The 23,039-nt window shown below is 40.9% G+C and overlaps 1 protein-coding gene and 1 non-coding gene across 2 annotated transcripts in view; both read left to right on the top strand.

The window, feature by feature from the left end:
* The window catches only part of LOC141422527 (uncharacterized), a 33,989-nt gene extending 13,092 nt beyond the window's left edge, over positions 1-20,897 (top strand). Inside the window, exons 10-17 of the mRNA XM_074070344.1 lie at positions 702-893; positions 985-1,140; positions 10,528-10,719; positions 14,938-15,129; positions 15,224-15,379; positions 16,358-16,561; positions 16,653-16,808; positions 19,727-20,897. Of these exons, the coding sequence (XP_073926445.1) occupies positions 702-893; positions 985-1,140; positions 10,528-10,719; positions 14,938-15,129; positions 15,224-15,379; positions 16,358-16,561; positions 16,653-16,808; positions 19,727-19,761 (1,283 nt within the window). The 3' untranslated portion in view covers positions 19,762-20,897. The remainder of the gene's footprint in view (positions 1-701; positions 894-984; positions 1,141-10,527; positions 10,720-14,937; positions 15,130-15,223; positions 15,380-16,357; positions 16,562-16,652; positions 16,809-19,726) is intronic.
* LOC141422735 (U1 spliceosomal RNA) lies at positions 17,428-17,590 on the top strand. The gene has a single exon (XR_012447482.1). It is a non-coding gene; the product is annotated as a U1 spliceosomal RNA (small nuclear RNA).
* Positions 20,898-23,039: the final 2,142 nt, after the last annotated feature.

Here is a 23,039-nt window from a genome sequence, read left to right as displayed (position 1 = left end):
AGTGCTCTAATTTCCTGATGTCTTAACGGGCCATCTGCTTTTCACAAGCTCTTTTTATCCACATTTTTCACCGATTTCTAATTTCAGGTCTGTGGAACAGGAATTATAATCTCATGTAAGATCTCTTCATTTTCCAGATTAAAAAGTGGTGAAATCAGATAATTAAATACATGTACATTCTATCCTCAGCAAATGTGAATAATGAATGAAGCTTGTATCTGGACCATACACATTATGTATTTGTGGCAGGTGTATTTTCTAAACAGAATGGGCATACAGGAAATATATCAGATACTTATGCAATTTTGTAAATTTCCCAGGATTAACCTCCCCCAGTTAGTTTCTGTCATAGGGTTTTCCTTGAACTTTGATTTTATTTAGTGTTAAAATCTCTTCCTCTCCCAAATCACAGCCTGTGCCAGTATCATTTCCTTGTCTTGCCATATATTCTTGGGAGATACTGGGTTTAACTAGTCTAGTTTCTCTTGAATATGTTAATAAATTGGAAGTACCTTTGCCTCCTGGCCATCTTACCATTACTGGATATGTGAGAAGCATCAGCCATGATGAAAATATAAGGATGTCTATAGGCCTCCTCTCCCAGCCTTGGACTCTGTTGTCCCAGCCTGCTTTCTTTCCTTGATGATGCTCTTCTATCCCAATCAGGGCACAGGGAACAATGTCTGTGATTGTATTTTCAGGGCTGAATTTGGATGTATGCTTTGAAATGAAGCTGGAGGGTGATGCTTTCGAAGGCTCAGTTGACCACACACTGTGGTTTCAACATGGCCTCATTGATGCCACAAACATCCTGAAATGGAAGATCGTGCAGAGAAAACTACTGTATAGCAGGTGCCGAATAGTATGCATGTTCCCTGAACTGGAACAGACAGGTAATCCCACCTGTGGCTCTTGGATGCACTTACTACTTGTGACCCTTCATGTAGGATTGAGCTCATCCTCCTGCTGTGTTTTCTTCTCAAGGTTTGTCCTGCCCAACAGCTCATGTATCCTCTGTGTGTCCATACCTCGAACTTCCATGGGCCTCCACCTTGTCTGGACATCCATCTCCATCTCCTGTTTGTACTGTGGACTGTGTTCCCAGGCAGCGCTTGTGTCCCGACACTTTAAGTGCTCTAGGTAAGCCCAGCCTATTGTTTTCATTATTGTATGAGAGCATCAATTGGCCTGCTATGCACAAGCAACTAATTCCCCAGAACCCCAGTATTTGTTGGCGTTTTGCCATCTTTCCGTTACCCAGGCTATCACTGGGAACTTTCCTCTGGGAGCACACCCTAAACCAATCTCTAGTGTGGGATTCTCCTCTTGTATCTGCTTTCAGAACCAGACCATGTCTGTTAATTTATTCTAATCAGACCTGCACACGAAAAGTGCTAATGTGATTAGAAGTAGCCCCAGTTAAAAAAACTGCATTGCAAACTGGGGTATTGGTGAGAGAAAGCTAGGCCCTGTTGCCAGTATTGGCTTGAGCGCCATGTCTCCAGGCCTTTGCCAATGTGCATGTTTTCATCAGGAGTGGGTATCTCTATCTCATGATATCTGACGTTAGCTGAAGGACATTGAGTGGAACTTTAAGGGTATGTCCGTCCAAAAGGAGATGCCAAGGGCAGTACCCCAAACCTGGTAGATCAAGGACGACTTAGGTAGTCGTTGTCCTCTTCTCCTTCAATTGCCTTTTCTATTAACATGTCCAGCCTTGAGTCTAAAATACAACCCCATTGACTCTGAAGGTCTGAGACTAAGAGAGTCTTTCATTTAAGTCACTCAAAGGGATGTGGGTTGGGGGTCAATTACATCAGATCCCATTAAATTGATTATGAATAGAGGATAAACTTTGCATCAGGCCATGCCAGTGCAGATGATACGAGAGTGATTTGCTTGAACCTGTCATTAGGAATGGCAAAATCCATAGGGCCAGCAGGTAAGGAACCAGGCATGATTGAGATGGGACGATGGAATGAGAGTGGTTCATTCCCTATGTACAGATCATGCTGCCAGGAAGAAGGAATGGAGGGACTCACAAAATAATCTGGGATGTGGTTAGGGCATCAGTGTGTTGAAAAAGCTCCCAGGTAACTGTAATATGTGACATGAACTGTGGGGCATGGACTTAAGCTGTTGGCAGGTTGACAAGATGGTATTTTCCCACCTGTGTGGCACAGGCCATAGAGAAAACATAGCATCCTTAACCATAGAATTTGTCCGCCCCTCTGAACAAAACTATTTTATTGCTGCAGTAGAATGCTGAGATGGATGGGAGAGACCCATGTAGTCCTCATATTTGTAGCACATGTTCAAACAATGTTTGAGTTCAGTTGTAGATAAGAATAATAGCTCTAATTGAAAGTATAAGAATTTTGCCTCCAAGTGCACATGGTGGAATTTAATATTTTCTTTTTCATTTTTTTTATTCATATGTGCATACAATGTTTGGGTCATTTCTCCCCCTTTCCCCCATCTCCTCCCTAACCCACCTACCCCATCCCTTTCCCCTCCATCCCCTCGCTACCTGGCAGAAACTATTTTGCCCTTATCTTTAATTTTGTTGAAGAGAGAGTATAAGCAATAACAGGAAGGACCAAAGGTTTTTGCTAGTTGAGTTTTTGCTAGTCAACTCTCAGGGAGTTGACTCACATTGATTTCCTGTGCATGTGTGTTACCTGCTAGGTTAATTCTTCTTGATCTAACCTTTTCTCTAGTTTCTGGTCCCCTTCTCCTATTGGCCTCAGTTGCTTTAAAGTATCTGCTTTAGTTTCTCTGCATTGAGGGCAACAAATGCTATCTAGTTTTTTAAGTGTCTTACCCATCCTCACCCCTCCCTTTTGTGCTCTCGCATTATCATGTGATCAAAGTCCCATCCCCTTGTTGTGTTTGCCCTTGATCTAATGTCCGCATATGAGGGAGAACATATGATTTTTGGTCTTTTGGGCCAGGCTAACCTCACTCAGAATGATGTTCTCTAGTTCTGTCCATTTACCAGTGAATGATAACATTTCATTGTTTTTCATGGCTGCATAAAATTACATTGTGTATAAATACCACATTTTCTGAATCCATTCGTCAGTAGTGGAGCATCTTGGCTGTTTCCATAACTTGGCTATTGTGAATAGTGCTGCAATAAACATGGCTGTGCAGTTCTTTTTCATTTTCAAATAAAACTTGTAGCCTGCCTTCTTCCACGTTTACTTGGCAGTCCTGCGAGGAGATAGGGACCATGATATGAAAGCTTTACTTTTCATTCGTGATTTTCCTGAAACAAAAGTCCTCAAAACTCCTGAAATAAATGTCCTCCCTTGAAGGAAAAAGGGTACACCTCAAAAGTGAACCATAGGAAGTTGTCATATGTTTACACTTCTGTGCCACTCTACAGTGCTATGAACTGCTATAGAGGGATCTTTTGTTGAAGGAGCGCTTTGAAGATGGAAAAAGGCAGCAGCATACTGCAGTCCCTTTTGATTTAAATATCTGTGGTTATAGATACTCGAGCTTTACCTAGAAATGCTTTGCAGGTGACCTGGTGTGGAATTTACTTCCAGAAATTAGTGAAAAGAGTTGTGCTCTGGTTGAACTTACTGCTCTCCATTCACTCTCCTTTGATCTGCTTTTCTGATCTGCTTGGAAAAGTGCTCTTAAACTTTTCTTGTCTAACAAGGTGACCCACCATTGCTCTTCATCCACATTTATGGAAAGCACTGCTCCAGGTCTGTCAAGAAGTCACATGGGTTCATTAAAAGCTCAACACCTAGGAATGAGTGTCTCCACTTTAGTAAAAGGCAGGGCTGGTCTTGGATCTTGTGCCAGTAGTGCTTTTCAGTGTTTGCACACTTTTTGACAATTTTTTTGAGGGGTGTAAGTGGGGTTCATTAAAAGTTGGTTAAGGAAAATACAAAGGGGAGCATGGTGGAGCCCTGGTGGAATCTGAGGGCTGAGAGAGTGTGCTTGTCTTTTTCAGGTGATTTTCTTTTTGTTTTTTTCTTTCTTTCCTCCTTTTTATTAAGATTTTCTTTTCACTTATTCGTTTATTCATATGTGCATACATAGTTTGGGCCATTTCTCCCCCCTGGGCCCCAATCCCTTCCCTCTCCCCCCCACTGCCTCGCTTCCAGGCAGAACCTGGTTTGCCCTTTTCTCCAATTTTGTTGAACAGAAGACGTAAGCAATAATAAGAAAGACATTTTTGCTAGTTGAGAGAAGTATAGCTACACTGAGAGATTCCTAGCATTGCTTCCATGCACAACTGTATTACATCCCAAATTGATTTATCTCTACCTGACCTTTTCACTAGTTCCTATTCACTTTCCTTTATTGACCTCTGTTGCATTAAGGTTACTGTATTAGCTCCTCTGCATAGGGGACATCACTTTGAAGGTTTGGGTTTCCTACCCATCCCCATACCTCCTTTGTGTGCTCTCTCCTTAGCGTATGACCCAAGTTCAACAACACTACTGCATGTTCCCTAGATCTAAAGTCTACATATGATGGAGAACATGGGATTTTTGGTCTTCTGTGCCAGGCTAACCTTGTTCAAAAAGATGTTCTCCTGAGCTTTCCATTTATTTGAGAATGATCAAATTTCATTCTTCTTCATGGCTGAGTAAAACTCCATTGTATATAAGTACCACATTTTCTTAATCCATTTGTCTGTAGTAGGGCTTCTTGACTGTTTCCATAACTTGCCTATTGTGACTAGTGCTGCAATAAACAAGGATGTGCAGGTGCCTCTGGAGCAACCTGTGTTGCATTCCTTTGGGTATATCCCCAGTAGTGGGATTGCTGGATCATATGGCAGATCTATGTTTAGTTTTTTAAGAAGCCTCCATATTTTTTTCCAGAGTGGTTGCACTAGCAACCCCCCACATACTCGCCAGCACCTGTTTTTGGTGGTGTTTTTGATGATGGCTATTCTAATAGGGGTGAGGTGGAATCTTAGTGTGGTTTTGATTTGCATTTCCTTTATGGCCAGAGATGGTGAGCATTTTTTCATGTGTTTGTTGGCCATTTGAATTTCTTCTTTTGAGAAAGTTCTGTTTAGTTCAGTTGCCCATTTCTTTATTGGTTCTGATGATTTCCTGGATTTCCATCGTGTTTATTGTTATCACCATTTTTGCATTTCTGCTTTTACTGTTTTGGGTTTTTGGTCTCCTCATTTTAGTCAGGTTTGCCAGGGGTCTGCCAATTTGTTTATTTTTTCAAAGAACCAGTTTTTTGTTTCATTGAGTCTTTGTATGTTTTTGTTTGTTTGTTTCTATTTCATTAATTTTGGCCCTTATTTTTATTGTTTCTCTCCTTCTGCTTGTTTTGGGATTTGCTTGTCCTTGTTTTTCTGTGAGTTTGAGATGTGGCATTAGGTCATTGATTTGAGATCTTTCTGTCCTTTTAATATATGCACTCATGGCTATAAACTTTCCTCTTAGGACTGCCTTTTCTGTGTCCTAAATGTTCCGGTAGGTTGTGTTTTCATTTTCATTAACTTCCAGATAATTTTAATTTCCTCTTTTATTTCATCAATGACCCACTGTTCATTGAGCAATGTGTTCATCTTCCAATTGTTTGCATATTTTCTGCTGTTGTTTTTGTTGTTGAGTTCTAGTTTTAATACATTATGATCAGATAGAATGCATGGGATTATTTCTATTTTCTGATAGAAATAATCAATTTTGGAGAAGGTTCCATGGGCTGCTAAGAAGAATGTACATTGTGCTGAAGTTGGATGAAATATTCTGTAGACATCAACTAGGTCCATTTGATCTATTGTGTGATTTAGTTCTGGAATTTATTGATTTTTTTTTGATGACTTATCTATTGGTGACAGGGGGTGGGGTATTAAAGTCTCCCAGTACCACTGTGTTGGAGTCTATATATGCTTTTAGGTCCTTCAGATTATGTTTGATGACATTGGGTGCACTGACATTAGGTGCATTTAGGTTGATAATTGTTATTTCCTTTTGGTGTATTTCTCCTTTTGTTAGTATGGAGTGTCCTTCTTTATCTCGTTTAATCAATGTAGGTTTGAAGTCTACTTTGTCTGATACAAGTATTGCTATTCCTGCCTATTTTGGGGGGCCAATCAGTTGGTAAATCTTCTTCCAGCTTTTCACCCTGAGCCAGTGCTTGTTTCTATTGATGAGATGGGTCTCCTGTAAATAGCAGAGCGTTGGATCTTCCTTTTTAACTCAGTTTGCCAAACGGTGTCCTTTGATGGGGGAGTTAAGTCCATTAACATTCAGTGTTAATAATAGGTATGTGGAGATTCCTCTCATTTCATTGTTTTTGTGGTTTAAGGGTTTGATTGTGTGCAGCTGCATCAGTGTTACTCTGTTTTCTTGTCTTTTCTTCTCTTTTTATTTGGTTTTATTATTTTTATTTATTGATTTATTTTATTGTTTTATTATGCATATGTGCATACAAGGCTTGGGTCATTTCTCCCCCATGCCCCCACTCCCTCCCTTACCACCCACTCTGCCCCTTCCCTCTCCCCCCATCCCCCTCAATACCCGGCAGAAACTATTTTGCCCTTACCTCTAATTTTGTTGAAGAGAGAGTATAAGCAATAATAGGAAGGAAAAAGTGTTTTTGCTGGTTGAGATTGTGGTGTGGTGCTTCCTGTCCTCTCATGGTTTTGATTGGTTTCATCTTCTGTATGCAGAATTCCTTGGAGAATCTTTTGTAGTAGTGGCTTTGTGGTCATATATTGTTTTAGTTTCTGCTTACCATGGAAGACTTTTATTACTCCATGTATTTTGAATGATGGTTTTGCTGCGTAGCGTATCCTTGTGTTGAAGTTATTTTCATTCAGTGCCTGGAATACCTCAGTCCTTGCTCTTCTTGCTTTTAATGTTTCTGTTGAGAAATCGGCTGTGATTTTGATGGGTTTACCTTTGTATGTTATTTGTTTTTTTCTCTCTTACAGCCTTTCTGTATTCTCTGTGCTTTTTGTTTTAGTGGTAATATGCCGTGAGGTAGTTCTATTTTGGTCAAGTCTGTTTGGCGTCCTCGAGGCTTCCTGTACCTGAATGGGCATAACTTTCTCTGTATTTGGGAAATTTGCTGTTTTTATTTTGTTGAATATATTGCAAATTCTTTTTGCTTGCACTTCTTCTCCTTCTTCAATGGCCATGATTCTCAGGTTTGGTCTTTTGATGGAGTTGGTGCATTTTTGCATGTTCCTTTCACAGGTCTTGAGTTGTTTGACTAATAGCTCTTCAGTTTTTACTTTAATTTCCATTTCATCTTCAAGTTCTGAGATTCTGTCTTCTGCTTGTTTTAGTCTGCTGGAGTGGCCTTCCATCTTGTTTTTATTTCTGTTTCATTCTTTTTTCTGAGGTTTTCCATATTATGGCTTACTTTCTCTTTAATATTGTCAATTTTTACCCTTAATTCATTTATATCTCTGTTTATAGTGTTGTATGTTTCACTTTGGTGTTTATTTAGGGCTCCTATGAGTTCATTTATTTGTTTCTGTGTCTTCTTGTATTCTTTATATTTGGTGTCTTGAAATTTCTTGACTACCTCTTGTATGTTTTGCTTGACCATGTGTAGTAACATCTCCATTAAACTCTCAGTGATTATTTGCAGGATTTCTTCTTTTTTAGGTGTTCTCGTGGGCTTTGTTGGGTTCCTTGGTGTAGCTTATCTTTGTTTTGTTGGAGTCTTTAACTGGGTATCCATTTTCTTCATTTCTCTCTGTATTAAACTATTTTTAAGGCGAGAATGGTTTCCATCCCTTTTTTGTCTTTCCATTGCTCCACTTAATACTGTGTAACTATGTTCTTGATAGACTGTTGATGGTTTCAGTCACCTGTTTTCTTTCCCTTAGTTTAATTTTGTTTTGTGGGTGTGTTTGGTTTTAGATTAGTGTATGTATGCTATTTCTGTTCCTGGTCTGTGTGTAATTTAGTATTAACTAACTCACTATAGTAAAACTAACAAAACAAAACAACAAAACAAAACAAATCAACAGGGAGAGATGGACAACACACACAAACAAACAAGAAACAGAACAAACAAATGAACAAACAAAAAATACCAGGTTCAGGAACAATAGAATTTCAGTGTTAGCAGTTCTGGTATTACTCCTTCAGCATCCAGTCCTGGTGTTGGTATTTATGAAACAGAACAAACAAATGAACAAACAAAAAATACCAGGTTCAGGAACAATAGAATTTCAGTGTTAGCAGTTCTGGTATTACTCCTTCAGCATCCAGTCCTGGTGTTGGTATTTAAGCGTAGGCTCTTAGTCTCGCCAAGTGGTTGGGGTGTCTTGCCAATTTGTTTTATTCTGTCTTTCAGTGGCAGCTACTTAGTTAGCTTCTCCCTCAGTGAGATGTGGCAGTTTGAGTTTGTATATTGTCCTTTGGTTCTGGAGAACAGCTTTATAGCCCACCAGCCATTCTGCTTTGGAGTTGAGTTTTTGCCGTGTTGGTTTACTGGGAGCTTGTTTCTTTGCCTTGCCCCCTTTATCTGGGGCAAGGTCAGAGATCCATCAGCCGGATCCCTGCTGTCAACATGTTATGATGGTTTGCTGATTGTTTTTCAATTTTGCAGTGTCGTTTGACTTTGGATGTTGCTCACTGGCTCAGGAGATGAGCTTTGTGGACTGCTAGCTGCTGTATTTCAGGCAGGGACTTATCACCTGCTTGCTGTCAGCCCTTCTGCCTTTCCAGCCTTTGTTTACTGAAAGGTCACATGGAGATCAGCTCCTCACTCCTCCCCCTATCTCTGTTGCACTTACAGTACCCTGCCCCTCTGCTGCATGTTCCTTGTTTGTTATTCAGTTTTTTTTCTTTTGCGGGGCAGGGAGTCAGTCTTTCCATGAGGCTATACTGGTTTATCCTAGGGGTGGCTATGGGAATATCGCATGATGCCTGGTGCTTACCTGTTGGTCTGCTGATGTCTCCCAAGCAGGTTTGGAGCTGGTGTCTGGTGGCACAGCAGCCCTCCTGTGTTCTCACTGTAATGTGATGAGGAGAAGCTTTGTATGGGATTGAGGTTCAGGGTGTTGAAGTTTTGATTCTTCTTGATGCTTTATTTCTGCCAAGTGTGGCTCCAGCATCTCAGCAAGATTTTTGATTTACTGTCTACTTCTGCACTCTAGTTGCCATGTTGGATCAGTCTCTGTTGCCAATTTCTTTAACAAAGAGTTCCATCTTTCTCTTTTTGTTATTGCTTGCCTTTGAACCCCAGGCTTCCCATACGTTAGGGCCTCTATCAGTTCAGAGGCTCCAAAAGTCTGCAATGGCAGGTGCATGCCACAAAGCCCTGCTTACTTGGTGCCTTAAATGGGATCTCACTACCACCCTCTGTCCTCTGTCTCTTCCTCCCATGTAGCTTGGATTACATGCTTGTGCCACCACCCCTGGCTTGCTCTAGATGTTCTGAAGACTGATGTTTTAACCCTTCATGTCCACTTTATCTGGGTCTTGCCCATCCTTCCTAGGTGTCACTCTGAATGACAGCACCTTGACCCGAGGATCCTTCCTGGTGGTGATGTCAGGAGGTTGAAGGTCATGTGGGATTAGGAGCCCCAGTCACCCACTTGGAGTGTTCCTATGGGAAGTACTCCTGAGTCTTTGAGGACATGCAGTACCTAACCCATGTTAAATTACTTGGAGCATTTAACCGTCTTGCTATCCATCTGGCATGCCTTTTCCTTGCCACTGGTTTTCCCCAAGCCCAGACAATACTCAGCAACTGTACTCATTTGCTCTGTCTCCTGCTCGCATTCCACAGATACTGGAGCAATAAGCCAGCTCAGAGGACATTTGGGGAGCAGGGAGAGTGTGAATCCTTGGTCTGTTGCTCCATGCTATAATTTTTTGATGTCTTAATGGGCCATCTACTTTTAACATGCTCTTTTTATCTACTGTCTTCTCATATTTCTCAACAATTTCTATTTTCACCCTTTGAAATAGGAATTATAATTTCATATAAGATCCCTCCATTTTCCAGTGAAAGTGGTGAGATCAGGTAATTAAATGCATGTACATTCTATCCTCATAAATGTGAATAATGAATGAAGCCTGTATCTGGAGTATATACATTGTGTTTGTGGCAGGTGTGTTTTCTAAATAGAATGTGCACATAAGGAAGTATATCAGATACTTATGCAAGTTTTGTAAGTTTCCAGGATTAATCTCCCCAGTTAGTTTCAGTCGTAGGGTTTTCCTTGATCTTGTATTTTGCTTGGTGTTAAAATCTCTTCCTCTCCAAAATCACAGCCTGTGCCAGTGTTGTTTCCTTGTCTTGCCATATATTCTTAGAAGATACTGGGTTTTACAAGTCCAGTTTCTCTTGAGTATGTTAATAATTTGGAAGTACCTTTGCCTCCTGGCCATCTTACCATTACTGGATATGTGAGAAACATCAGCAATCATGAAAATATAAGGGTGTCTATAGGCCTCCTCTCCCAGCCTTAGACTCTGTTATTCCAGCTTACTTTCTTTTCTTGATGATGCTTTTCTGTCCCAATCAGAGCATAGAGAACAATGTCTGTGGTTGCATTTTTAGAGCTGAATTCAGAGGCCTGCTTTAAAATGAATCTGGAGGGTGATGCTCCCAAAAGCTCAGTTGACCAAACACCTGGGTTTCAACATGGCCTCACTGATGCCACAAGTGTCCTAAAATGGAAGATCCTGAAGAGAAAACTACTGCTCAGCATGTGCCGAATAGTATGCAGATTCCCTGAACTAGGACAAACAGGTAATCCCACCTGTGGCTCTTGGATGCTCTTACTCCTTGTGACCCTTCATGTAGGGTTGAGCTCATCATCGTACTATGTTTTTTCCTCAAGGTTTGTCCTGTCCCATAGCTCATGTAACCTCTGTGTGTTCATACCTTGAATTTCCATTGGCTTCCACCTCGTCTGAATGTCCATTTCCATCTCCTGTTTGTGCTGTGACCTGTGTTTCCACCCAGCGCTGGTGTCCCGACACTTTAAGCGCCATAGGTAAGCCCCACCTGTTATCGTTACTGTATGAAGAGTATCTCTTGGCCTGTTGAGCACATGCAACTGATTCCACAGGACCCCAAGTGTTTGTTGGCTTTTTGTCTGTCTTCCTGGCCACCCAGACTCCCACTGGGAGCTTTCCTCCAAGAGCATGACCTAAGCCAGTGTCTAGTATGGGATTTTCCTCTTGTGCTTGCTTTCAGGAAACAGAATGTGTCAGTTCCTAAATTCTTAAGTTGGACCTGCACATGAAAAGTGCTAATATGATGGATGAGAAGTAGCCCTGATCATCAAAAACTTCATTGCAAACTGGGGTATAGGTTCAGAGAAGGCTAGGCCCTGGTGCTAGTGTTGTCCTCAGCACCGTGTCTCCAGGCCTAGGCCAATGTGCATGTTTTCATCAGGAGTCAATATCTCTACCACATGAACTCTGACGTTAGCTGGAGGACACTGAGTGGAATTTTAAAGGTATGTCAGTCCAAAAGGAATTGCCAAGGGCAGTACCACAAACCCACATAGATCAAGGACGACTTAGGCAGTCCTTGTCCTCTCCTCCTCCTCATTGTCTTTTCCATTAACATGTCCAACTTCAAGTCTAAAATACAACCCCATTGACTCTTGAGGACTGAGACTAAGAGAGCCTTTCATTTAAGTCACTCAAAGGGATGTGGGTTGGGGGTCAATTACATCAAGACCCAATAAAATTGATTGTGAATATAGTACAATGTTTGCATCAGGCCAGGCCAGTGCAGATGAAACGAGAGTGATTTGCTTGAAACTGTCATTAGGAATGGCAAAATCCATAGAGCCAGCAGGTAAGGAACCAGGCATGATTGAGATGGGACGATGGAATGAGAGTGGTCCATTCCCTATGTCCAGATCATGCTGTCAGGAAGAAGGAATGGAGGGACTCATAAAATAGTCTGGTGTAAGCCCTTTACCTGCAGAACCTGGGTGACTGAAGCTGTAAAAGATAGGGGACTACTGACTCCCGCTCAATAGCCACTTTAATGAAGCATCCTTTGCTTTTTATAAATGCCTTTTACACAGAGAGCATTTGGTCAGAAAATGCAGGCCAGGTATTACATGTCAAGGTTACATTAGTACACGGAAGCACAGTTAAAATTAACTCTTTGTTATGTCTCCTTTAAAATGGGAACAGAGAAGCAGGAGAAGCACATGGTCAGCATAACTTTCTTACTTACATCTGAAGGACATGAAGCCATCTGAGAACCTTGAATGCTGTTTTTCTGGATGTCTGGCTTTCTCACAAGGCCAGATACCAACTCACACAGGCACAGTCTGGTCTGAGACTTTTTCCTCAGTTCCTTAGAGCTTTCTCACATGGCCAGATACCAGATCACACAGGCAAGGTATGGTCTGAGACTTGCCTCAGTTCCTTGGGGCTTTCTCCCATGGCCAGATACCAACTCACACAGGCACAGTCTGGTTCCGAGGCCTTTGCCTCAGTTCCTTAGAGCTTCCTCACAAGGCCAGATGCTGCCTCACACAGGCAAGTTCCCACTGATGGCTATGACAGTCTCGGATGTGGTTAGGGCATCAGTGTGTTGAAAAAGCTCCCAGGTGACTGTAATATATGGCATGAACTGTGGAGCATGGACTTAAGCTGTTGGCAGGTTGACAAGATGGTATTGTCCCAGCTGTGTGGCACAGGCCATAGAGAAAGCATAGCATCCATTAACCATTGCATTTGTACTCCCCTCTGAACAAAACTATTTGAGTGCCACAATTGAATGTGGAGATGTTCCCCATATTTGTAGCACATGTGCACAAAATGTTTGGGTACAAGAGTAGATAACAATAATAGTTCTTTTTGAACTGAAAGTATAAGAACTTCCTGCAAGTGCACATGGTGGAATTTAGTATTTTCCTTTTCATTTTCATATAAAACTTGTAGCCTGCCTTCTGCCACATTCAATCCTGTGAGGAGATAGGGACCATGATATGAAAGTTTTACTTTTTTGTCCATGATTTTCCTAGAACAAAAATCCTCAAACCTCATGAAATAAAAGTCCTCCCTTCATGAAAAAATGATACACCTCAAATGTCAAATGTAGTAAGTTGTCATATGTTTACACTTCTATGCCATTCTAGAATGGTATGAATTACTAGAGAGGGATATTTTTTTGAATGAGTGCTTTGAAGACAGAAAAAGAAGCATACTGCAGTCCCTTTTGATTTAAATATCTGTGGATCTACATATTCAGGCTCTTCCTAGAAGATTTTTATGGGACACCTGGTGTGGAATTTCTTTCCAGTAGTTAGTTAAAAGAGTTGTGCTCTGGTTGAACTCTGCTCTCCCTTCACTCTCCTTTGGTCTGCTTTTCTGATATGCTTGGAAAAGGACTCTCAAACTTTTCCTGTGTAGCCAAGGTGACCCACCATTGCTTTTCGTCCACATTTATGGAAAGGGTCTGCTCCAGGTATGTCAAGAGGTCACATGGGTTCATTAAAAGCTCAGTGCCTAGAAATGAGTGTCTCCACTTTAGTAAAAGGAAGGGCTGGACTTGGATTTTGTGCCTGGAGCCCTTTTCAGTGTTCCCATCCCATGCTGGACAATTTCTTTAAGAAAAGGTTCTGTCTTTCTCTTTTTGTTATTGCGGGCATTTGAACTCAGGGCCTCCCATATGTTAGGGCCTCTACCGCTTCACAGACTCCATTGTGAATGGCAGGTGCTTTTCACAAAGCCCCTCTTGCCTGGTTTCTTAAGTGGGTCTCACTAGCAAACTCTGTCCTCTCCATCTCTTCCTCCCGTGTAGCTTGGATGACAGGCATGGTCCACCACCCCTGGCTTGTTCCAGATGTTCTTATGACTGAGGTTTCAATTCTTCACATCCACTCTGTCTGGGTCTTACTTGCCTGTCTTTCCTTGGTGTCAGTCCAAACGACAACACCTTGAACCATGGCTACTTCCTGGTGGTGATGTCAGGAGGTGGAAGGTCATGTGGGATTGGGGCCCCAGTCACCCACTTAGAGTGTTCCTATGGGAAGTACTCCTGAGTCTCTGGGGACATGCAGTGCTGACCTGTGTGAATAACTTGGAGCGTTTAACTGTCTTGCCATCCATCTGGCACGCTTTTTCCTTGCCACTTTTTCCTGCCCCCAAGCCCAGACAATACTCAGCAACTGGACTCATTTACTCTGTCTCCTGTTCGATTCCACAGATGCTGGAGCAGTAAACCAGCTCAGAGGATGTTTGGTGAGCAGGAAGAGTGTGAATCCTCAGTCTATTGCCTCACGCTATCATTTTCTGATGTCTTAACGGGCCATCTGCTTTTCACAAGCTCTTTTTATCTACTTCCTTCTCATATTTCTCAACAATTTCTAATTTCAGCTCTGTGAAATAGGAATTATAATCTCATGTACTATCCTTCCATTTTCCAATGTAAGAATTGGTGAAATCAGATAATTAAATGCATGTACATTTCTATCCTCAGCAAATGTGAACAATGAATGAAGCTTGTATCTGGACCATAAACATTATGTGTTTGTGGCAGGTGTGTTTTCTAAACAGAATGAGCATGCAAGAAGTATATCATATACTTATGCAAGTTTTGTAAGTTTCCCAGGATTAATGTCCCCCAGTTAGTTTCTGTTGTAGGGTTTTCCTTGAATTTTGATTTTGCTTTGTGTTAAAATTTCTTCCTCTCCATAATCACAGCCTGTGCCAGTATCATTTCCTTGTCTTGCCATATATTCTTGGGAGATACTGTATTTACTAGTCCAGTTTCTCTTGAATATGTTAATAAATTGGAAGTACCTTTGCCTCCTGGCCATCTTACCATTACTGGATATGTGAGAAACATCACCCATCATGAAAATACAAGTGTGTCTATAGGCCTCCTCTCCCAGTCTTGGACTATGGTGTCCCAGCCTACATTTCTTTCCTTGATGACACTCTTCTTTCCCAATCAGGGCATAGAGAACAGTGTCTGTGTTTGTATTTTCAGAACTGAATTCAGGCGCCTGCTCAGAAACGGAGCTGGAGGGTGATGCTCCCGAAGGCTCAATTGACCACACACCGGAGTTTCAATATTGCCTCACTGATGCCACAAACATCCTTAAACGGAAGCTCTTGAAGACAAAATTACTGTTGAGCAGGTGCCAAATAGGATGCAGATTCCCAGAACTGGGACAAAGAGGTAATCCCACATGTGGCTCTTGAATACACTTATTACTGCTTGTGACCCTTCATGTAAGATTGAGCTCATCGCCCTACTGTGTTTTCTCCTCAAGGTTTGTCCTGTATAACAGCTCCTGTAATCTCTGCTTGTTCGTACTGTGAATTTCCATGGGCCGCCACCTGGTCTGGACGTCCGTCTCCATCTCCTGTTTGTACTGTGAACTGTGTTCCCACCCAGCACTGGTGTCCCAACATTTTAAGTGTCATAAGTAAGTGCACCCCATGTTATCATTACTATAGGAAGAGCATTTCTTGGCCTGCTATGCACACGCAACTAATTTCTCTGCACCCCACTCTTGTTTTCTTTTTGCTTGTCTTCTGGTCAGCCATATGGCTTGTGTTTTCCCTCCTTTTGCTTTTTGTCTTCCCAGCCAATACTCATCACCTGGGCTCAGTCACAGTATCTGTTGCTAGCCTTCTTTTGATTGTAGCGCAGTAAGCCTGCTCAGGTGACATTTGGGGAGGAGGTTTGTTGTACATCTTCAGTTATTGACCTGTGCTATGACTTTTCTTAATGTGTAACAGGTTGTCTCCTTTGCACAGCATGTTCCTTTCCATTTTATTTTCATATTTTTATTTCATTTCTGATTCAACTGACTGAACTAGTAATTGTGATATTATATTTTATTCCTCCTGTTTCTAATGTAAAAATTCATGCTCAGATAATTAAGTATATGTACATGATGTTCTCACCAGATATGAATAATGAAACTTGTATCTGGAACCCATGTATTATGTTTGTGGTAGGTGTTTTATACCTGTTGTTCAATGGAAAAGATATTAAATATTTTTGCATGTTATAATTATTCCTTAGGTTTAATCTCCCCCAGTTTTTTCTGTTGTAGTGTTTTCTGTGGACCTCGATATTGCTTCCTTTTATCCTCTCTTCCATTCCAAAATCTCAGCCCATTTCTTGTGTCATTTCCTTGTTTTGGCTCATATTCTTGGGAGATACTGGGTTTTACTAGTCCTGTTTTTCTTGATTTTTAATAAATTGCAAGTATGTTTGTCTTCTGCGATCTTAACTTGACTGGATATGTGAAAGCTGTCTGCACTATGGAAATAGCAATGTTGTGTACAGACTTTGTGTCCCTCCTGGACTTCCATGTCCCGGCCTTTCTTTTCGTTATGTCCCTCATAAACCCCAGTAAGGACATAGGTAACAATGGGTATGGTTTTGCTTTCAGAGCTGAATTTGAATGCTTTCCTTGGAATGAAACAACCTCCCAAGGTAGAAGGTGATGTTCCCGAAGGCTCAGTTGACCACGCACATGGGATTCACCATAGCCTCATTGATGCCCCAAATGTCCTGAAGCAGAAGGTTATCAAAAGAATACTATTGCTCAGCAAGCGCAGAATAGAGAGCAGATTCCCTGGATCAACATACAGAGGTAGTCACCCCTGTGGCTCTTGGATGCACTTAATCCTTATGATTCTCTATGTAGGTTTGAGCTCATTCTCCTACTGTGTTTTCTCTTTAAGGTATGTTCTGTCCAACAAGTGATGTAATCTCTATCTATCCTTACCTTGGATTTCTGAGGACTGCTACCCTGTCTGGTCCTCCATCCACATTTCCTGTTTGCATTCTGAATGCTGCTCCTCCCCAGTGCTGTCGTCCTCATACTTTAAGTGACACAGGTAAGCCCAACCCATGTTATTCACATGTCATGGAGAGCATTATTTGAGGTTCTTAGTACATAAAGTTTCCCACAGCCTCATACTTTCTTGGTTTTTCACCTGTCTTCCCAGCTTCCCAGTTCCACTGCCTCTTTCTTCTGGGTCCATGCTCTTTAAAATTACTTGTTCAGTTTCTCCTCTTGTGCCTGCTTCAGGGAACCAGACCACATCAATCCCTAATTCTTAAATTGGGCATGCACATGAAAATGGTTAAAATTAACGATAAAGTGCTCTGATTAAAAAAACCTAAATTGCAAGCTGGGCTTTAGGGGGGAGGTGCATAATAAGTGTTATCTTCAACCCAGTATGTAGAGCCCTGTGCCCATTTTCATGGGTTTTCCAGGACATATTGTCTGTACCTCTTGGGTTCTTACATTACCTGGAGGATATTAAATGGTATTGTGAAAGGACAATGGTTGAAAATGAGATGCCAATTGCAGTACTTCACAACTGCAATGATCATGAAATCTTTTTTTCACTTAACATGTTCAGGTACGTGTCAAAAATACAATGCCAGTGAATCTGGAGATTGCGAATATGTGAGTCTTTTATTTAACTAACTTAATGGAAAATTGAGTCCATACCTACCTGGTAGGGGAGATACCATGATCACGAATGTGGTTTTCCCAGGGCGAGGCTTATCCATTGCACTCTGGATGTGCTGACCCTGCAATTTCCCCAAATGAGGGAAACTGTACTGCATAATTTGTGGTAGTGAGGGACTGTGTTCACACTCTCCCCTGATAAAAAAAAAAAAGAAAAGAAAATGGAGTCCAACCCCATGTATATCATATTCTAATATGATTGATTGAAAATACTGGATGAGCTTTGCATCAATCCATTTCAACTGACAAAAGAGCAATTTGCTTCAAACTATCAGAATGAAGAGTAAAATCCATAGAGCCAGTAGGTCAGGAGCCAGTCATGAGAGAGATGGGGGAGATGAAGTGAAAGTTATGGTATCAGTTGTCCATTCAGTATATCCAGATCAAGATGCCCTGATACAAGCACCTGAGGTAATGGGTGCCTTGGATGCACACATAAGAGTCTTGTGTAAATAGTCTGGGATGACATACGAGCATCAGTGATTTTAAGAGAGTCCCAAGTGATTCTAACATATTTAGAAAATTAGGAACACTGATTCATGATGATCTCAAGTTGTCAATATGGAATTTTCCCACTTGTGTGGCTTACTCCATAGAAAAAGCTGAGCATCCATTAAATGCTGATGAAATTTGTATTTCCCTCTCAACAAAACTCTGCATATCACAGAAAAACATGGTAATGAATGAATTGGGCCTGTAGCCCCTGAAGCACATGTGCACAAAGTGGTAACAAGATGAACTAAGAAATAGTAGGTACACTGAAACTCAGTGTCAAAAAACATATTTCCTCCAATTACACATAATGGTATTTAGGTTTTTTTTTTCATTTTTTACCATAAATCTGGCAGTTTGCATTATATATTGTTAACTTCCCAGTCCTCGAATGTGATTAGGACCACAATTTTAAAATTTTACTTTCGGTCAGAGAAAATCCCCACATAAAACTTTTCAGTCTCCCTTTCTTGAAGTACATATAATAATACATCAAAACTGAATGCCAAGAAATATTTTTATACTTACACTTCTTTGTCATTCTTTTCTCTTTTTTCTGGTGATACTGATGTTTGAATTTGTGGCTTCACAGTTGCCACCCAGGCATTCCACCATTTGAGCCACTCTGCCATCCCTTTTTTGTGTAGAGTATTTTTGAAATAGGGTTTTTAAAAATATTTGCCCATGCTGGATTTGAACCAGGATCTTCCTGTTCTTTGCCTCGTAAGCAGCTGGGCATGAGACACCAGAGCCCAGCTTCTATGCCATTCTTGACTGCCATAAAAAACTAAAAAGAATCTTTTCTGAAGGAGCAGTATTGAGAAAGAAAAGTACAAACAGAGGAGAGTATAGTAAAACACAGTGCAGTCCCTTTTGTTTTGGAGATTTATGAGTCTAGCTATTGAGACTATTCCTAGAAATGATTTGTGTTATGATCTGGTGTGGGATAGCCTTCAGGAATTTAGAGAAAAAAGTTGTGCTCTGGTTGAACTCACTGCTCTCCCTTCATTCTTTCCATTTTTAGTGAATCCTTTTTCTTGTCTTTCCTAATCTGCTGTGGAAAAATAGTACAGAGCTTTCTTAAAATTTTTTGTCCCTGTCTAGCCAAGGTGACCCAACATCCATTGTGTCTATTGCACCATTGGGTGCCTTCTTGTTCTTCCTAAATGTTTATGAAGAGGGTCTGCTCCAGTGTTTTAAGAGTTCATGTATTATTAAGAGTTCATGTGTTCATGGACTCTTTGAAAAGAGTCAAAGATCAGCCCCCAGGCATCACTGTCTCCTCTTTAATAAAGGTGGGACTGGACTTGGATGTGGTCTGAAGCCTGCTATCTCTCTTTCCTGTGGCTATGCCAACTGCCCACCCTCTCTTCCCTTTTTGGAGTCATAAGAGTTGTTTCTCCCTCCCACAGCAGTCTGTTTCTGAATGTGTATCCTGGGTGCTAAGAACAATGAGCACTGAAAAGTATGAAAAGCCCTTGATTTGGTCAGGATAAAAAGGATAGGAAGAAAGTGGCTGAGACCACCAGCTTCTGTATGGGACAAGGAAGGGACACTGATTCCTGTACCACAAGCTGAACTGAAAGTTCGGGAGGGTTTTCTCTACATTGTTGAGGATGCCACCTTCCACTTTAGCCAGCCTGCATTCCAGCAATTCGGCTCCTTCTCACAAAGGAGCTCAGGTGGTCTCTGTCCTCTGCTATCACTGGGCAGTACTTCCTGGGGCAACCATCCCCAGGACCTGACCAAGACTCTCATTTGATTTCTCTCTCCCTCTCTCAGATACCAAATGTTGCTGGAACAAGAAGAGATATTGACCATTTAAATAAGTCTGCATCACAGAAAGTGCCTTTTCCACTTGAAGAAATATAAAACAACAAACCAAGTGAATGGCCAAATAGAACACTGATGACATCCATCATGATCATTGGATTTCACAACCATGAATGGCTCTTGACACTCCAAAAGGACGGTTTTATTGGAGAAATTAACAGTTTCTGAGCCTCTAATTGTGATTACTATTCAAGACCAAGACCAAGACCAAGGTCCATAACCACTATTGAGTGACCTTAATCCCAGCCCCCAAAGTTCCCACTCTATAGAAAAGCAAGGGCAGGAATAGCAGGAAGAAAAGAACAGACCAAACTGGACGATTTCAGGATCACAAATGCTAGAAGTGGGCAGTATTAGCATTGTAGTGTTTTTGCTAAAGATGTTTAGCATGAATTTAAGCACAGGAAATTATGAGACATATGAAGAATATAGACCAGTAAACAAGACTACTGACCTATCTTCTTTGGTCAGGGTCACCATAAATGATGTAACAACAAAGGAGAGGAGACATTTCGGTTGAAAAAGCATAAAAAGATAAATTTTTTAGTCTTTTTGAATCAAAAATGTCTCCTCACTTTTTTGTTATCAGAGTCTGGTGACGACCTGTTTGTAGGGGACAGGTCAGGTGTCTGGCAACATGGCCCACATTCTTCAGTTGTCTCATAATTTCCTCAGCATTAAATTTAGCCTAAACTTTGAGCAAATCCTATGTATAGCTAATGCCACATGCTTCCTGTAGCATCCTACTTGAAGACCTGCCAGTTTGTCTGTCACTCATGTCTCTATCTAGGGCTGTCACTTGGAGGAGGAGGCATCCACTGTGGGAGCTCATGAAAATGACTTGTTGTTTTCCTTAAAACTGTTAAGCAATGTGGAGAGTGATGCTTTGAGAATGTATAAATATTCTTGTCTCCAATGATCTTCCTTTAAAAATACTACTGTCCATCATTCCATCTTTGCCACATCTTGGTTTTTGTTTTATACCTAAATTGAACATTCATGTTTATATCCTGGAAGTTCTAAAATTCAGTTATTTCCATATACTTGTTTTTGCTGGCATTCTGTTTTAAAGAGGACATTTTCTCCCTGAATTTTAATTTAATCCAAAGTTAATATTAACCAGAATGATTAAAACATTTGTGTTCCTCACTGTGGACTCATGTTTTTATTGAAGTTCTTTTATTTCTATAATCAATTTTTGGGGTAAAGATATAAATGAGCACAAGCTCTTCCATATAATTTAGGCTGGGTTTACCATAGGTAGTAGATGGGATTTATTATAGTTCTTTCTCCATGTTTGTTTGTGTGTTTGTGTGGGGGGTTGGCATTTAAGAAGCATCATATAGCTTTGTCTTGAGCATTACTCTGATAATGTTTTTGACATCTTTAGCATCCTTTAATTGACAAACATCTGATATTTGGCTTGTAAGTTTTCCATGAAACCTTCTACTTCAACTGAGGCAATCAATGACATTATTTGCTATCTTTATTTCTGCTCACTGTGCTTGCCATTTATGGTGTTATTTCAACCCAAACTATTTCTTCCACATTTTCCACACCTTGCATTTTGATTCAGATAAAAATTGAATCTGTTAATGCTTATAATGCTCACCAAAGCTGAGTTGCTCATTCACCACTTGGGTGGCATTCCTGCTGGACAGATCTCAGGGTGGAGTCAGCAGGCTCCAAGTTTTGCATGACTTAACACTCCTTTTCTACTGCGTTGATACACAGGTACCTTAGAGGACACAAGTTGCCTGAGATTTATATTCCTTGCTTTTGTAGATAAGCATATTATGTATTTGGATTCTGGTTTTCAGTCTTAAATTTCTACCAGCTGTTTCAGTCCTTCTTTTCACCACAGGTGTCCAGGGGATGCATCCTCAGTTTGGGTCTCCAGTCCTGCAGCGATAAACATGTGAATGCAGGCATCTCTATTGCATGCTGACCTGGGTCCCTCTTTGTATATACCCAGAATTGGTATAGCTGGATCATATGGAAGTCCTGTTTTGAATTTTTTTTTTGCAGAACCTCCATACTGATTTGCATAGGGGCTAAACTAATTTGCATTCCACAAAGCTGCGTATAAGGGTTACTTTGTCCTCACATCCTTACCAGCATTTGCTGGTTTTTGTTTGCTTAATGGTAGCCATTCTGATTGAAGTCAGAATGAATGTCAGTGTAGTTTTGACTTGCATTTCCTGGATGGCTAAAGATGTTAAACATGTTTTCATGTATTTATATTGCCCATTTGTATTACTTCATTTGAAAATTGTATGCTCGGTTCATTTGCCCATATAATTTATTGGGTTGATATTGTGGTGCTTGATATTTGAGTTCTTTATATATCCTGGGTATTGATTCCCTGGTGGATGAACAGCTGGCAAAGATTGTCTCTATTCCGTACCTGTCTCTTTACTCCAGTAATTGTTTCCTGTGCTGTGCAGAAGACTTTTTTAATTTGATGCAGTTTCACTTGTGAAACCTTGCCAACTTTTCTTTTTCTTTCCTTTTTTTTTTGGTGCAGTACTGGAGCTTGGACATAGGGCCTCGCATTTTCTATGCATGTGTGCTACCACTTGAGCCATGCTGTCAGCCAGCCAATACTTGCTGTCATTTCCTAAGCTATTGGTGTCCTATTCAGAAAGTTGCTGAAGTGTTTTCCCTATATTTTCTTGTAGTCATTTCAAAGTTTTAGGTCTTACATTAAGTTCTTTCATCCATTTTGAGTGGATTTTTGAACAGAGTGGAGATGGAAGCAGAGATCAAAAGGATCACAGTTTGAATGTGTAAGTCCTGAGTTCAAGCCTCAGTACAAAACAAAAATGAAAGAAAGAAAACGGCTGTTAAAACGTTTAACTTGTGTGTCTCATATTCCTAGAGAGGATGAGCATGTTTTGTACATTTTTGTTTTCTGGTCTGTCAGTTGCTTCGTAGCTTCTTTCTTTTATTGGGTTTAAAGTATATTGATTTTAGGATTTTTTTTGGCAGCACTTGAGCTTGAACTTGGGGCCTTGCATTTGCTAGGCATGCCTCTCCCACTTGAGCCATAACCTCTACTCTTTTTGCTTTAGGTATTTTTCAAATAGGGTCTCATGTTTATTCCCAGGTTAGCTTGGATTTCCATCCACCTATTTACTATTCCTGTGTAACTGGAATGACAGGTGTTCACCACTATTATTATTTTTTTTTACTGATTGGGATGGGGCCTCTCTATTTGCCCAGGTTGGCCTTGAACTGTTACCCTCCCAATCTCCACCTC

The sequence above is a fragment of the Castor canadensis genome, chromosome 4 (genome assembly GCF_047511655.1).
Source record: "Castor canadensis chromosome 4, mCasCan1.hap1v2, whole genome shotgun sequence".
Taxonomy (NCBI): domain Eukaryota; kingdom Metazoa; phylum Chordata; class Mammalia; order Rodentia; family Castoridae; genus Castor; species Castor canadensis.
Note: the sequence above shows the minus strand (reverse complement) of the source record. Positions and strands in the feature narration are given on the sequence as shown.